The sequence below is a fragment of the Akebia trifoliata genome, chromosome 2 (assembly GCF_017979445.1).
Source record: "Akebia trifoliata isolate Shusen 1 chromosome 2, ASM1797944v1, whole genome shotgun sequence".
NCBI lineage: Eukaryota > Viridiplantae > Streptophyta > Magnoliopsida > Ranunculales > Lardizabalaceae > Akebia > Akebia trifoliata.
The window spans coordinates 3248495-3264940 of NC_141376.1; the positions used below are offsets into that span (position 1 = coordinate 3248495).

Genomic DNA, 16446 nt, shown 5'->3' on the forward strand with positions numbered 1-16446 from the left:
TAACAGAAACAAAGCCGAGAAGAAGTTTCATTGACAAGTAAAAGAGTACAGCATCCAAATGGCCGATAAAAGACCAATTTTGAAAAAGCTAACCAGTCTAACATAAGTAACTAAGCATGTATTTCTAACAGAAAACAAAGTACCACCCAATACCCAGAAGTCACTAAGCATATCACAAGTAAAAAAGGCATCAGCACCGGATAGATAGAATAGTTCACAGCAAGGACGGTAGTAAAAACTCCTCATATGGCTCGGGGCGGTTCCATCCCATCTCCTCTGCATCCATAAAAAAGGATAATTCTGCCAAATAATATGATTTATGTAAGTATTTAAAAAAAAAATTCAGAAATATGAACATTTTCATCAATCTAAACCCAAGTAACAATTTAAACTTTGATCCAAAGCAAATAACAAATATAAAAGTTTATATTACCAAGATCTGCCAAATAATATTTAATTCTATTGCTTCTTAAGTACTCACAAGTCATGATACAAGCCTTCACACTACAACCCACTAAATATCCAGCAAGTTAACTTTACCATTGTTTCCTCCAAAATCAAATCAAATTAAAAAATCACAAGAGTAAGGTTTCAAGTTGAATTGGGATTAAGCAAGATGGTAAGATTTTTCTTCACAAGATAAAGAATTCATGGTGATTCATATTCTTGTAATATTACCACCCTGGTTGTGCATTGATTTTCTAGTACTGTTTATCTAGGACACAACAAACATACAAAAATGAAACAGTCTCCACACCAAAATGAATGCTATGTTTTCAATCAAATCAAAGGTCCATAGTTGTATCATAAGATTCACAATGAACAAATAAATAAATAAAATCAATGTATTTTCTATTCAATGGGACTCAATCCTAATATCCAAATCATATGGGTTAAGATTTCATTTGAATCAGTGGGTTCTAGTTCATAATTGTAAGATTATAAATATCTTAAATTCAATTCATTCTACATTCATATTATAGAGAAATAAATCCAACAGACCACCAACCTTTATATCATAGCATCCACACTCCACACAACTAAACTAATAATTAAGCAAGCAAGCCAACACTAGAATGTAATATGTTTATCACAAGGTGCCATTTTATAAACCCAACTGAAGACCTAGTCAGAAGGCTAGTGGTAAGCTATTTTGGCTGAATACCAAGTAAATGTAGAATACAAACCGAAGAATTGAATATCAATCAGGTGTTACATCATCATCCCACTTTTTTTCAATTAAACAACTATGAAAAGAAAATGTTCAAGAAACAGAGTCCACCCAAATAAACAGTGTAAAGTCAGGTGATGCTTTTTTTCATAGTTGGTAAGCATGTAATGCTTCCATTGCTTGATCTGAATTTAAAATGCCTATAAATTGGAGATTCTTTTTGGCAATGTTTCTGCTGATGGGGGGTGATAATTCAGATCAAGGGGTCCGAAGAGGATGGTGGGAACCAAAAGGCATCATTAACCATTTGCAGTCACTACCAAAAGACTATTAACCTCACATCCTTGGTACTGATCAATTAACAAAAGAAACCATCAAACAATTAACTGATAACTAAAACAAATCAGACATAAGAAAGTCTACAATCGGAACAATTCTCCGAGTTATAATCCAAACACCAACTACAAATTTCTGTCTCTGAACCTTCAACAAATTTTAAACTATCTAACCTATTCACGGAATTTAAATAAGATCAAAAGCTGTGATTTTACAGTGTACTCAAACTACATTCAAAATATAATAATGGAATTTACCATACACGCCAATAGTTGAAGAGTAAACCATCTCAGAAAACTCGGAAGAAAAAGATAAAAACCTTGTTCAGAAAATTAAAACATGTTAGCAGAATCACCTTTATATATGGAGGGAAAAAACATTTTCTTCAAGAAAAGACACTTTTTGAACATCAAAAACATGTCATTACAACCCCACAGCACAGGAGTGTGTCCAAATGTATCCTAAACAAGGTTACATTTGAGCTCTAATTTATCTGCTCTTCTGCTAAACTTGCTCATCCAATTAAAGACTCCATCATTTTAAAGACTAACGGCCCTTAGAGAGAACATATTACACAATCCAAAACTACAAGGTCAAAGATCACAGATATAACATATTGCATATAAAGAAATTTGAATCTTGTAATAAAATAGAAACAATAACTTACATCTGATGGAGATAACAAAACAACCATCTTTAAAGGCATATCGCCTTCCGACGTTTTTTGACTGAAACCACCGGCTCCTTTGGAGGGACAGCAATATCCCGTAACTTTTTCTTTATTTCAGATCTTTGAGGTGCAGTGGCCCTTGCATATCTTTCTTTTATCATTTCCCACTCCGGTGTAATATCACGGAACAATGAATCTTCAACAGACAATGATAATCTAGTCCAATGCTCATGAATTATAGATTTAGGCAAAGGTAAACCTTTCACCAAATAATGGATCAATTCATGAGCACATGGTAACCCCAGTGAATTCCGAAAAGCATGTTGACACTTATTAGAATCAACGATAATACCTTCTGGATTAGATTCGGCCATCTCCTTTTGCTCATTGATTTTTGCCAATGCAGAATTAGATACAAGCCCATAGAGTTCACTATACAATTGTTGATCGTAAGCATGAGACATCTTTATACGGCTCGCAGAAAATGAAGTTTTGATGTCGGCATGTTGTTGATTGATTAATGAATCAAAACATGCCCAATCCGTCATCAAATTTGAAGTTGATGCTTGAAGATATTTCTTCAATTGGGCATGAGCACTCTCCGTTCGACTGGCAGAAATACAACCAAGATGCATATGTTGATCAGCCCATGCAGACACAAAGTATTCTTTGTAAGGAATAAGCCACGTCTCTGAAATATAGTTAAGGACCTCTGGGTACAGTCCAAAATTATTGTTTAATTCCAAAAGAATCTCATTGTAATCTTCTTCTGTTGATGCACGTATCAATGCATTCCAATCTCTCATGAACTTCTCAGATGTCTCTTCATCTACAAAACACTTTTTGCAATTCGCCAATATATCATTTGAAATCTGCCATAAGCAAAGCAAGTTCTTACATGATGGAAATATGTTCTGAATTGCCTTCATCAAAGGGAGCTCACGATATGACACCAACACTGAAGGAAGTGAACTACCATTAAAGATTGACTTGAAACACTCCAACGCCCAACTATAATTCGACTCATCCTCCGATGATAAGAACACAAAAGCTGAGAAAAAAGATTTCTCAGTTGAAGTGATGCCAATAATTGACAAAAGAGGCAAATTAAACCGATTCTTTTTGTAGGTAGAATCAAGAAGATACACAGTAGGGAAGGTTAAGGAAAGATCGATGGAAGTTCGATGTGCAAAGAACAAATCCGTTAGAACATTAGTTGCTTCATCAGTGCGATAGAAAGTAACATATCCAAGGTTGTTGAGACATTCGAAAAGATGTTGTATTGGAGATCTTCCATTGAGTTCTTGTAAGCGTAAGTTAGCTCGAGCATTGTAGATCGCCCTAATGGTAGTCAGATTCGTAGGGTCCATTTGCTTAATAGTTCGGAGTACTTCACGAGGTTTAATTCCCGCCCGAGACATCTCTTTCAGAAATTTTTTCTGATCTTCCTTAAGCCTTCCAGCATATGCATGCCCTTCCAAATACACTGATCCTCTATGATTATGCATCCCACAAATGACTTTAACTGTCCATTCATCTCGGCCCGCTACTTTCTGCCCTTTCAAAGAGAAAGGACATCCGCATCGCTTGGTAGTAGTTCGACGTACAGCTTTACCAGTTCGGTCTATTGATGCTTGACGCTTTCGATAACTACCCGAACGATCACAACCGATAAATATTCTTGGGCAAGGCCGCGATTCTAGTCCATCGGATTTTTGGGTTGTTAGAACCACCCCATGACCGTGTGCAATATTGCGAGCCCACTCTATGAGATCACTCCTTTGTTCAAATACCTATTGATAGAGACAAACAAGTATAAGTGACAGTATTATACATCAATTATTTGGGAGAAATTCTATATGATTGGCATTAATAAAAATTAATGATTTTAAGACGAGCTTGCATACCTGATTGGTGATGAAATGCTCAGAAGCATCAAACCCCTCTGAATCATCAACCGGTTCTATACCTTTACGATAGGCAACTGGTTCTATACTGAGACCCTCATTGATTTCTTCTCCTTCGACCATAATTCCCTCGACTATATTTCCCTCGATTATATTGCCCTCCATCATACTGCCCTCTTCCATTAAAAAATCTGAAACTAAACCCCACAAAAAAATTTAAAATTTCATATAAAACAAGAACTCCATCTAAAAAACCAAACTAGAAGAATCAAACAAATTTATTCAGACAAAAAAAATTATATCATGATTTTAATTAATTGGTAAAGCATTGTATAAATATAAATTCTACATAACATCCAACAGATCTTGAACCCAATTGTCCAAACCAGTTCTAGGAACCCAAAAACAAAACAAAACAAAAAAACGAAAAAAAAAAAACTATTTTTAATTCTAATTTAAGTTCTCTAGATTCTAGACAAAAATAAGCAACCCATTGCCAACAATTCAGTCGAACCCTTACATGTTAATGCTCTAGAAAGAATAGCTTCGAATTTTTTAGACCAATTTTAATTGAACCCTATACCAAAAAGAAAAAGTTTATATTGGTCAAAATTTCGAGATTTGTTACAAAATCATAGATGGAGTAGGGTTAGGGTTTGGCGACGGAGATAGACATGAAAAGGGTTTCTACAACATGAACTTAGGGTTAGGATTTGGAGTGTAGAAGATAAAGAGCAGGAAATTAACGCAGAGATGAGAAGCTTACCTGTTTCTCGTTGCCAGAGAAGGCGAACCAAACGATCGCTGGTTTTCCTCTAGAGCTTCCTCGGAGAAGAAGAAGAAGAAAAGGGGTTGCGGCGATCAAAGAAAAGATTGGTTATCCCCACCCTAGAGTATGGTTTTGAGAACCGGATCTTGGGATGGGATCCTCACCACCGAGTATATCGGGCAAACCGAGTCGATTTAGACGAGTCGAGTTCAAGGTTCAAACACAATTTGGTTTTTATGTAAAAACTGGAGTTGGAGACACGTCCATCCTCCTCTTTGGAGTTAAGAGGGTAAAAGAAGAAGAATAATAAAATTAAAGAGATATTAAAAAATCTTTCGAGTTGAAAGGGTAAAATTGGATAAATAGTACAGTTAGAGGGGTAGGAGGAGAGCAAAGACAATTACGTTGGAGGGAGAATAGACAAACAATAGTGAGTTCATTGTAACGGATGAGGCGTTTATCACCCACGAGTGGGCCTAATTATTGTCATTTGCTATATAAATATACTTGAATTCACTCGTGTCTATGGCATGGGCATTCTCTATCGGATTAAAGGGTAAAAATGAAAAAAATTAAAATTAGAGTAGGTAGTAGCAATTTTAACACAACCCGTGAACACAACACGAAATTAGTGGGGTTTGAGTTAAGACTCAAGCCTAATTAGGTTTGGGTATTATTAAAAAACATTAAAGTTAAAATAAATAAAAAAAGTAAAAGATGAAAAATAATTAAATAAGATAAATGGGTAAAAGAATAAATAACAAAGTTATGAGAGTCAAATGTAAAATAAATATGTTGTAAAAATTTATAGTTTTATAATTTTTTTATTTTGTTTTGGGCAAGACTTGAAATCAAGACCATTTGCACTATGGATATCATCCTAAAGAATGCGAGAATTTGGTTTTAAGGACAGGGGCTCTTTCGTGCCTCAATCACTTCAAAGTCGATTAGTTCTTTTCGATCTTCACTTTCTACGATCTATTTTTTGGATTTATAATTTTTTGTTTCAAAAACATAGAATATCTCCAATAAAATAAAGTGGATCCCATAAAATTAGAGTTTGATAGGAGGGTTAAGAACATAAAAGTGTACAAAAAAAATTGGAAAGATATTATTAAATAAGTAAAAGATAAAATAAAATAAATTAAAAGAGGGTAAAAAAAATATAAGAAAATTCAATGAAAGAATAAAAAAAGTTGAGGAAAAAAAAGCAACAAAATGATTAAAGTGGATCTCACACAAAGACTTGTGTCTCACAATTATACCAACTTAGTTGTGTTTTATTATATAGATATTCTTTATATTTTGTATAAAAACCAGTGGATGCATGTATCTACAGCACATGTGTGACACATGCACATATTCCTTACTCGTTGAATTTCTAACAATTACACACAAAAAAAATATAGATATAAAAAATCGTAAACAATCACACTCACAAACAAAAATTATGAACCTCCTCTTCCTCAAATAAAACTAAAGTATGAGAAAGAGAGAGACTTAAGCCTAAGACATTTCCTCCCTCCAACAGTTTTGTGTTTCAAAGATGGAGAGGATGGTTTAAGGGAAATGGAGAGGGGGTAGTCTTTGGTAGTTAGTTGGTTTTAGATAGTTTTCATTTTTTTAGTGGGAAACAATATCCACCTAAGGATCTTCCCAAATAGATCAACACGTAGATTATGTTTATGATTCAGACAAAAACCCTATTTTTTGAAATAGATATATGGAGAATTACTTAAAGGATCCTGGAGGAGGGATTTTTTTTTTTTTCTAATTAATCCATGAGTTTGGGTTGTTGCTTGATAGTCCACTTAGTAAACATTTTAGTTCTTAATGTCCCTTGAACCTCATGTCAACTTATAATGTTTTTGAAATGTTCGAATTACCCATTTTTCATCTTCTTCACATACTTAGATTTTCCATCGGTGATTCCAATCATTTTCGACGATTTTTTTTATTATTTTGAATAACAAATGGAAGTATTGTATTTCTAATTGTGAACATTTAGATGTATTTTTTTTTCAACGATTTATAACAAAAAATTAAGAATGAAATTGAGATTCCAAAAAATTTATATAGTGTTGAGCTCAAATTTTTTTAAAATAATGTCAAACTTGACAATAGAAAAGTTGATCTCAAAAATAAACAGGTGTATTCTCCAATACATTATTATGGATTGGATTAATCTTTCTAGTAGCTATCCTTAATTCTCTTATCCCTCAAATCTATTTGGTATTTTCTGTATCAAAAAATGCTTTGAGCTTGATATTAGTAAAATCCATATGTTTTTTGCTTTTCTAGTTTTTCTGACTAATTTACATGGAAAAATCGACTAAAAAATTAACATAACAACTTGATGATTTCAAATCAAAAGAACCATCCTTGATTACGTACATCGAAAAATGAAGCAAACTAAAAATAACTTTTTACGTACATCTTCAAAATGCTTGAAAATTTTTTCTTCTTAATTCTCAAATTCTTTCCATTGGAATAGAGTCTCTGAAACTCAATTAGGATGTCGAAAATCCAATTTTTTGAAAGAAAAAAAATATGAGTTCGAATGATTAGGGTAGTGTCAACATTTCAATTGTAATATATGTTTTATCCTCAAGTTCATCATTTTGTTGTTACTCTTAGAATCTTTAGTTGTGTTTGCTTTCATCACTCATTTAAGTCTGAATTGGCTAAATTTTCCTAAAAATAGTATAACTTTTAATATCCTGTCATTCAACACTACTGTGTAAATGCTGATGTGACATTCGTTGAGGTAATATCTTTTTTTTTTTGGGTATTTCATTTGATTTGGATTTTGAGTCTTCTCGTTAGGTGGAGCTGTTTCCCATAATTTTCTCCTCTCCTGTGCTTTCAATTCTTTTTGTTTCAATTGGTTCAATACTTTAGAAATCTTCCTTTTAATAATTATCTTCATTATTTTTTCTATTTTCAAATATTTTTTTTCATTTTATATTTGTTTTACTAAGAAAAACTTAGATTTAGTTAAATTTTCATTAGTAGTTGTCAATTTTCCTACATATCCTCTACTTTATAGCTATGAAATGACGGAGAATCTCAATCTTCAACGCTCTATTGTTCCATTCACTCATTATTTTTCTTGTAACTTTTGTATGATATCAAGAAATTCACTCTTATTATTTGTAATTTTTGTTTAACAACTTAGGGAGTTCAATTTTTTTAGTGCAATCATCCCAAAGAGTGCAAAAAATAATTTTTTAAGTGAATGTGCCATCGATTGTAGGTGATCTGCAAGTAGTTGTTCCATATTTTTCCATGAGTTTATAGATGTCCACCATAAACTAAAAATAAATATATTTTTTATTTTATAATGATCAAAATATTAAATTAAAAGATAAACAATCCAAAGCAGTTGACTTGGTCAAGTTTTCAATTAATGAACGAGTCAATAAGGTTCCAATACAGGGTGGGAATTTTGTTATGCGACTTCCGAATTCACTCGGATTCGGACTCGGACTCGTCCTAATCGTCTTAAACATGTTCCTGTGGCCTGTACACACCAAAACAAAATTCATGATGGGTGGTGTGTAAAAATAGATGGTGTGAATATATCAGCCCTCAAACTACACGACAATTACAAGTAAACCAGAGATGACAGGAGTTGTATTGTCGCGCTCCCGATGCCTTCCAACACACTATATAACGGCACGTGGCATGTCCACAAAGAACGTGTTGGCCCACAGTCCCACACTTGGTAGAACTAATGCAATTGATAAACTTAGCCTTTAATATGTGTTTAAAATCTGGCTCTGGCTCTTGCTCTTGATCCTTTTTATTCAATTTGATTACTGCTTTAATAAAAATAAAAAATAAAAACTAAAGATTTCATGATAGGCTCCCAATTTATTTCAATTTCAATTGTTTGTATTGTGGAACTCATATTAATTCCAATAGTGTGGATTAGGATTCTAGATAGTTGGAAGAGTCCAACTAGCCTTAATAAGTAAGGAATTCACCCTAAGGGTCCTTGGCCCAACTTGTGGCATCCAAAACTATGATATGATGTTTAAGGGTTGGAGAGGATAAAATTTTGTGAATTTAAAAAATAATAATTATCATTTTTCATGATTGAATTTTAATTTTAAATTTGATGGTTAGGTCGAAATTCAATTATTCAAACCTTGGATCAAATTCAAAAGATTGTTTATTTAAAATAATAATAATTTGGGATTTAAGTTTTTTCATGAAATGTAGAGGACTGTAATATTGAATTGTCAATGTGATAATCCATTTGAGCAAACTGAGGACTTAAATCCTTACTAAGTTAATAAGGAAAGTGTCAGTGCAACATGAATTCTTCATATCGATAGACATTTATTAGTTTATCAACATCAATTCAATCCAGGATCTACTCTCAATTGCTTCTTCTGTTAGCAATCTCGATATTATGCCTTGAAGAGGATTCGGACATCTACACTCTTAAGTAGTACCAACTTGCTTGCTCATTACCATCTAAATAATTTTGTCTTAGGCTTCATGATCATTCTCATGGATTGCAAGTGTTAGTCAAGACTGCTTCTATTTGATGAATATGATTCGAAGATGAATTAAAAATAGTATGTGCTTTTAATGGCTTTGGAACGTTATTGGTCACGTAAAAGTCGTGCTCAACTACCAATGCTTTAAAGGCGCCACGTGCCACGCCAAAAATTGTCAGAGTCATCCTCAATGACCCCACCCAGAGACATGAGGCTTCAACTAGGACAATATGTCATGCTTTACTTTCTTCACCATTGCAATATCTTGCTATGTTCATTCAACAACGTTGGGCACTGTGAAAAAAGTTTTGAATGGAGGAGTTTAAATGTAATGTGGATTTATATACGGGTCGCGTTCGGCGCCAGCCTTAAAATCAGCCAGAATAACAAACGTCATAAGACCGTTAGATAAAGGTCGGATGAAGGGCGCAGATTGAAAGTTACGTTAAAATTAAACGAAACGAGTTGATTTACAGCGCCATCCTTTTATTTTTGCGTAATTACTACTACCTCCCAAATGTCTTTAAAAAAAATTAAAAAAACAGAGACGGGCTACTTTCTCTAGTTGAGTCTCTTTCTTTCTCATTTATCAAAAAAAAAAAAAAGTCTCTTTCTCTCTCAGCCTATGTGGGACTGATTCTTCAACTACACTTATTAACGCATGATAGTGTTTTGGCCCTCTCTCTGCTAATGTGATCCTCAACTAATCTCCCTGTGAAGCAATAATCAACAGCCAACTCCACCATTAAAATCGAAGGGAAATGAAAATAATAACAGAAACCCAATTAACAAAGGAGAAATGTCCTTCAATCGATTTCGTCCCTTTGTTGTTTGATAAGGGTTGGCATGTCAGGAATCGGAGAGGGAATATTGATGAGAATGTCTTGAAAGATTAGTTGCAGTTGTTGGTCTTCTCTGAAAGCCAAACGAAGACCAGCGTAAGAGGCATTGGGTCACTTGTTGTGGAGTTGTATGGGGTTTACGAGCATAGTTGAAGTAGGTGCTGCAGCGGCAACAACAACGTTTCATCACCCACTGCATAGAACATCAGATGGAAAACTTTAGAACCATACCCAATTCATTTAAGATCCCCAAACATCAATCTAAATCAAACCAAAATCAAAAGTTGAAAAAAAAAATCAAATATCGAATGATGAAGTTAAAAAGAAGGGAAGAAAAATAAAATAAAATAACACAACCTCCATTGTTGATCAACATCTGGTATTAATTTATATATTTCGACAGAGAGAGGTTTGAAACAGAAAGAAGAAATCACTCAAAAATCAGATTTTAAATCCTTAATTACACTTGTGTATATATATATAGAGGGTCGAGAGAGAGGTAGTTGAGGGGAGGTAGTTGCAGCGAGAGAGAATGAGAGAGTGAGAGAGAGAGAGTCGAGAAGGTCAATTTTTAAGTTAAGAGAAGGTGAAGGAGACAGAGAGAACGTCTGTCTCTGTTTTTTGTTTTTTGTTTTTTCTTAAGACATTAGGGAGGTAGTACTAATTATGCAAAAATAAAGGGATGGCGCTGTAAATCGACTCATTTGGTTTAATTTTAACGTAACTTTCAATCTACGCCCTTCGTCCGACCTTTATCCAACGGTCTTATGACGTTTGTGTATTTTGACTGATTTTAAGGCTGGCGCCGAACGCGACCCTTTATATACAAGTATGTATAACATACCAACCCCATCTACAAGCAAAGTGAACTCATATATGAGGTCCATGCACATATTAAAAAAAGTAATGAATATGTTGGTTTCTTCAATATGAAGATATGGATTCACTTTTTATTTTCCTTTCTTTAGGCGACGAAATACAACCCTAATCTTGGTTATAACTTTTGATTCGAGCATTTGATTGGTTATTAGTGATATATTTGCTACTTTCAAAAAACAAGGAATTTATTAATCTAAACAAATGAACAAATTTGTTATTTTCAAAAGCATGTGTGATTCATCAAATACGAGGGGTGGTGACTTTACATGGATGGATGTATTCAATAAATATCATAATAAATATATAATAATAACAAAAGAGAAAGTTCCAAAAAAATAATAACAAAGAAACACTGAAATCAACTATTAGAGCATCTACAACAATGCTCTTTGAAATAAAGAGTATATTTTGTTTTAGCTAACGTATAATTTCTTATGTGCTCCAACATGCTCATTGAATCTTTCATTTGTTGAAAATTGATTCAAATCTTAATAAAAATTGTGATCTCATATTTTGAAATCCAAAAATATAATTCGATGCCACAGGCTTGTATTGTAAACAACGAAATTCTAAGAATTTTGAAAAAAATATATATTATTTTTTACCATTAAATTTTAATTTTAAGTTTTGGTAGGATCAGGTTCAACGGACATGTGAGAAAACATATGTAAAAACAATGTAACATTAATAAAATTTTAAAATATGGGTTAGAAGTTTCAGATTGAGCTGATTTTTTGTGAGGATGATCTCTATGATGAAAAGATCATCCGAAAAAAAATCAATCCAATATGAAATTTCTAACCCCATTAAAAGTTATTTAGAATGTGGACCATCGATTTTTTACCAATTTTTGTCAATAATTTGTAAATCACTTTTGATGGATTTAGAAGTTTCTGATTGAGCTGATTTTTTGTGAGGATGATTTTCTCATCATAATGACCATCCTTGCAAAAAATCAACTCAATCGAAAACCTCTAACCCATATTTTGAAAAATCATTGTTTTTTCATATGTTTTTACATATGGCCCTTGAACTGTCCCCATATATATATATATATATATATATATGAGAAATGTTCAGCAATAAACATTTTGATAAACATTTTGGCAGAACATGGGTTAGAAGTTTTGGAATGGGCTGATTTTTAGTGATGATGATCTCCTCACCGTAGAGATCATCCTCACCAAAAATCAGCCCATTTCAAAACTTCTAACCCCATCAAAAATGGTTTACAAAAAATGGACGGTTCACGATTTTTCAACTTGTAAACTGGGGCTAGAAGTTTTGGAATGAGCTGATTTTTGGTGAGGATGATCTCCTCACCAAAAATCAGCCCATTCCAAAACCTTTAACCTATGTTTTGAAAAATGTTTTGCCAAAATGTTTGTTTCTGAACGGGACCCTATATATATATATATATATATATGGGTCAAGTTCCGTGTACACACATATCTGCTCATATATTTACAACGTGTTTTGTCCTAGTAGCTAAAAGTTTCGGATTGAGCTGATTTTTGGTGAGGATGATCTCCTCATCATAGAGATCATTCTCACCAAAAATCAACTCAATACGAAATTTTAAATTTCATCAAAAGTGATTTACAAAAAATGGACGGTCCACGATTCTTCAACTCATAAATATGGGATTAGAAGTTTTAGAATTAACTGATTTTTAGTGGGCATGATAAGGGGAGATCATCCCCACAAAAAATCAGCTCAATCAAAATTTTTTAGCCCACATAGGACAAAATACGTTGTAGATATATGAGTAGATATGTGTACACGGATCCTAATCCTATATATATAATTCTCTTTGAACTTGTTCGAAAGGGTTGAAAATACATAATTATCGAACTCCCAAATTAAAATTAGAATTTAATAATAAAAATTAAAAAAAAAATTAAAATTTTTTTTCTTTAAAATTCTTAAAATTTTATCCTTCATAACTCTATAGCATCGGATCATGTTTTTGGATGTCACAAATTGATGTGGTTAATCCACTTCAAGTTAGGTTAAGAAACAAATTAACAACATCAATGAGAGTTTTATGACGTGGATCCGCACACTCGAGGTTTGCTGGATAACGGTGGATAACAAATTTCAGTAAATAAGATTCGCTTGGAGTTGTGTAGAACTCCACGGAGTTTTTTAATAAAAATACAACAGTGAGATCTGCCGGGAAATTTCTCTCATATTTAAATGTATCTCGAGAAAAAAATATATGGTTATCACACGATGTCCAAAAAGTCAGTGTAGCACGACTCTTAAATAAGCCAGAATCTTACACGGTGTCCAGTTCCTTATAAAAAAGACAAATTTGAGTCGATCTCTGTCAAGTAAAATCAACCAATCAGAACAAAGCACACGGATTGTGTGTTTTCTCAGAATCTCTCTCTCCCGCCTTAAAAGCCATCCAACTGCTCAAGTCCTCCCTCGTCACCCCTCTCACCCTGAAAACCGCTCTGACCTTTGCGTATAAATATCGACCATCGCTTTTAATTTTCCCAATTTATTTTCTCTGTTGGAAAACCCTAATTTTCGTAATCTCAAATTCGACGATCCCTCTCCCACTTCCTTCGATTGTTCTCAAGGTAAATATCGAAACCCTAACGTTATATTCTCTTTTGTAATTTTAAATCGACTCGCTTTCTGCATTTGAATTGAAGTAATTCGTAGATCTGATTGAATTCTTCATCATCTCTGATATACAGTTTCGTTAGATTTTGGATTTTGAAGTTTTTTTTTTTTAAATTTCTGAAGTAAGATGGCCCGTACGAAGCAAACAGCTAGGAAATCAACAGGAGGCAAGGCTCCGAGGAAGCAGCTCGCTACAAAGGTGCGTCTCTTTCCACATTTCTTCGATCCCTCTAATGTCTCGAATGTTTGTTTGTTTCTACAGGATTTCTTTCTTTGAATCTTTAATGATGATTTTAATTTCTTAAAGTTCTAAAAAAAAAAAAAAAACCGAAACTTTTTCATCAATTTGACTTGATGTCTCGAATGTTTGTTTGTTTCTACAAGATTTCTCTCTGAAATCTTTTAATCATGATGATTGTAATTTCTTCAGGTTTTCAAGAACCCTAACGTTTTCATCGATTTGATTTCTCAAAAGTTTGTTTGTTTCACACGATTTCTTTCGTAAATTTTCCAATTATGATTGAAATTTCTTCAATTTATCCCTAATTACTTTTAGGTGTTCTCATGAAATTTCTACTTTAATCTTTGTGAAGGCGGCGAGGAAGTCAGCGCCTACTACTGGAGGTGTCAAGAAGCCTCATCGTTATCGCCCTGGAACAGTCGCCCTTCGGTACGGATTCTCTCCTATACACCTTTGTTCATTCAAAATCTTCTTCTCGCATCGCGCATTAGAAACCCTAATTTTATTTTCTTCTTGTTTCTGTTTAAATAGAGAAATCAGAAAGTACCAGAAAAGTACTGAGCTTTTGATCCGCAAACTCCCATTCCAACGTTTGGTTCGTGAAATCGCTCAAGATTTCAAGGTAAATATTTCATAGAGGACACCAGAATGTATTTTTGGTTTTAATTATCTTATGTGACTAAATATTTTCTTTGTTTCTTGTTCTTGTAGACCGATCTACGATTCCAAAGTCACGCTGTCCTTGCTCTTCAGGAAGCTGCTGAAGCTTACCTTGTCGGTCTGTTTGAGGACACCAATCTCTGTGCTATTCACGCCAAGAGGGTGACTATCATGCCCAAAGACATTCAACTCGCAAGGCGTATTCGTGGTGAACGTGCTTAGAAGTCTTTGAATCTTTCTGGATGTTCTGTGCAACTGCTACTTTGTTCTTTTTAGTTTTGTGTAGGAACTATGTGTTTCTTCTTTAATAATCTGTGTACATAAAGTTTTATACTGAGACCTCTTCCTTAGATAATATTAATATTCAACTTCTTTGTCTAGACTCTAGACCATGCTTTTTTCCCCCTCTCGTAAGATTGCCTTTGATATTGTGTGTGCATGAATCGACGCTGAAATTGCTCTTGAAATCTCATCCAAGAGAACAAAATATTATATTGTTCTGAATGTTCAAATACATGGATTTGGATTGTTTTTTTCCCTCACAAGCGCGTATGTATATAAGAAAGTTGGGGCATTATTTTGATTTAAACAAAAGAAACAAAACATTAAGTCTTCTTGGAAGATTAACGTTAAACCCACCAACTATAAAAGATCGATCCGCTGGGGAGAAGTATGAATGTCAGAGGGTCTTGGGGTTTAATTGGAGGTAGAGGGCTTAATTGGGCTATGTCACACCAGAGAATAGAAGAAAATATACATTTGGCAATCCCTCGCCGGGGTAGAAAGAATCGAACCTTTGACCTATCTGAACCACCTAGCGTTTTGATACCATGCTAACCCATCCAACGAATCTAAAAAAGAATGATATGTTGGAGGGGGAGAATATAAGAGGACTTAACGATTAGTAATGCCTGATTTGCCCGTGGAATTGAATTTTAATTGTCAAATTTTTGCCATCTTCATTGGGGAGAGGGAAGGAAAAAAGGATTAGATTACCCTCAACTGTGTGCGTACCTGTGAAGTAATCCGAACTGGGATTGGTATTTTATTCTTCTTATAAGTTAGAATTGATGGAAGTGTACCAGACATTTTCTTATTTCTGATATGATGGGGTGGGTCGACTAAGACTGATCATGAATGTTGTGTTTGAGTCTGGTTTGTTAAGATTGAGGGGGGTGAACTCGGTTCTTCATCTGCCATTTTGTATGTAAAGGGTGATCAAAAGGGATTATTATTTTTGTTTGTTTATTTGTTTTTTAAAATTATTAAAACTAGCACATACTCTATTTAGCACATTACAAGAACCATTGTGTCAATGTGGGTGTTTGAGGCTTAACTGACAAACGTGAGAAGAATGTATATTGATCTTGTGCTATCGTGGAACATGAGAAGGATTCATGAACTATGGGCAAACATGAGAAGATATGAGGTCTCATAAATGGAGTTTGATGGTGAACTCATTTAAATTCTTCATTGAAAATACTATTGGGTCTGGGAGTATTTCTCTTATGGAGTATCGGATGATGATCCCTTTCAAAAGAGTGATGTTGAAGTATGTATTTAAGAACACAACCTTAAAAAAGTCTTTCAGGGTGGGGTAGATTTTTACTAGAAGTATGCAGTCCATGAACTTCGTTAACGAACTTAAAAAGCTCGGTCAAATATATGTGATCAATTTTCAGATTGAGATTATAATTATCTTTAGAAAATGATAACCTTGTTGAAACTGATCCTTCTCAAACATTTATAAAAAAAAAACCGATTAAACCAAATAGACATAATATTAGGAGAGAGAATAAAAAATAAAAATAAAAGAAAAAAAG

General features: G+C 33.7%; 2 protein-coding genes across 4 annotated transcripts; one reads left to right on the forward strand and one right to left on the reverse strand.

Annotated features, from left to right (window-relative positions):
• Positions 1 to 5074, reverse strand: LOC147408827 (PKS-NRPS hybrid synthetase cheA-like). 2 transcript variants are annotated; one of them, XM_086422369.1, is made up of 4 exons: positions 4851 to 5074; positions 4085 to 4275; positions 2175 to 3970; positions 1 to 300 (listed from the first exon to the last, which is right to left on the reverse strand). In XM_086422369.1, exons 2-3 carry the CDS (start codon positions 4265 to 4267, stop codon positions 2204 to 2206), a joined length of 1950 nt encoding a protein of 649 aa, XP_086278495.1. In that variant the 5' UTR covers positions 4268 to 4275; positions 4851 to 5074; the 3' UTR covers positions 1 to 300; positions 2175 to 2203. The 2 variants fall into 2 exon arrangements, with proteins under 2 accessions (XP_086278495.1, XP_086278486.1); XM_086422360.1 differs by having other exon boundaries at positions 4085 to 4281; positions 4851 to 5072.
• An 8437-nt stretch (positions 5075 to 13511) lies between these two features.
• On the forward strand, positions 13512 to 15003 carry LOC147408828 (histone H3.3). Of its 2 annotated transcripts, none has more exons than XM_086422390.1 (5): positions 13512 to 13676; positions 13797 to 13921; positions 14316 to 14392; positions 14495 to 14585; positions 14675 to 15003. In XM_086422390.1, the coding sequence occupies exons 2-5, from the start codon at positions 13850 to 13852 to the stop codon at positions 14843 to 14845; spliced, it is 411 nt and encodes a 136-aa protein (XP_086278516.1). In that variant the 5' UTR covers positions 13512 to 13676; positions 13797 to 13849; the 3' UTR covers positions 14846 to 15003. The 2 variants fall into 2 exon arrangements, with proteins under 2 accessions (XP_086278516.1, XP_086278508.1); XM_086422382.1 differs by having other exon boundaries at positions 13846 to 13921.
• Positions 15004 to 16446: the final 1443 nt, after the last annotated feature.

Coding starts and splice junctions, on each gene's coding strand:
- LOC147408827 (XM_086422369.1), bottom strand. CDS start 4,267: ATGGAAGAGGGCAGTATGATGGAGGGCAATATAATCGAGGGAAATATA. Junction 3,971..4,084: donor AGCATTTCATCACCAATCAG/GTATGCAAGCTC, acceptor CTCTATCAATAG/GTATTTGAACAAAGGAGTGA.
- LOC147408828 (XM_086422390.1), top strand. CDS start 13,850: ATGGCCCGTACGAAGCAAACAGCTAGGAAATCAACAGGAGGCAAGGCT. Junction 14,393..14,494: donor CCTGGAACAGTCGCCCTTCG/GTACGGATTCTC, acceptor CTGTTTAAATAG/AGAAATCAGAAAGTACCAGA. Junction 14,586..14,674: donor AAATCGCTCAAGATTTCAAG/GTAAATATTTCA, acceptor TTGTTCTTGTAG/ACCGATCTACGATTCCAAAG.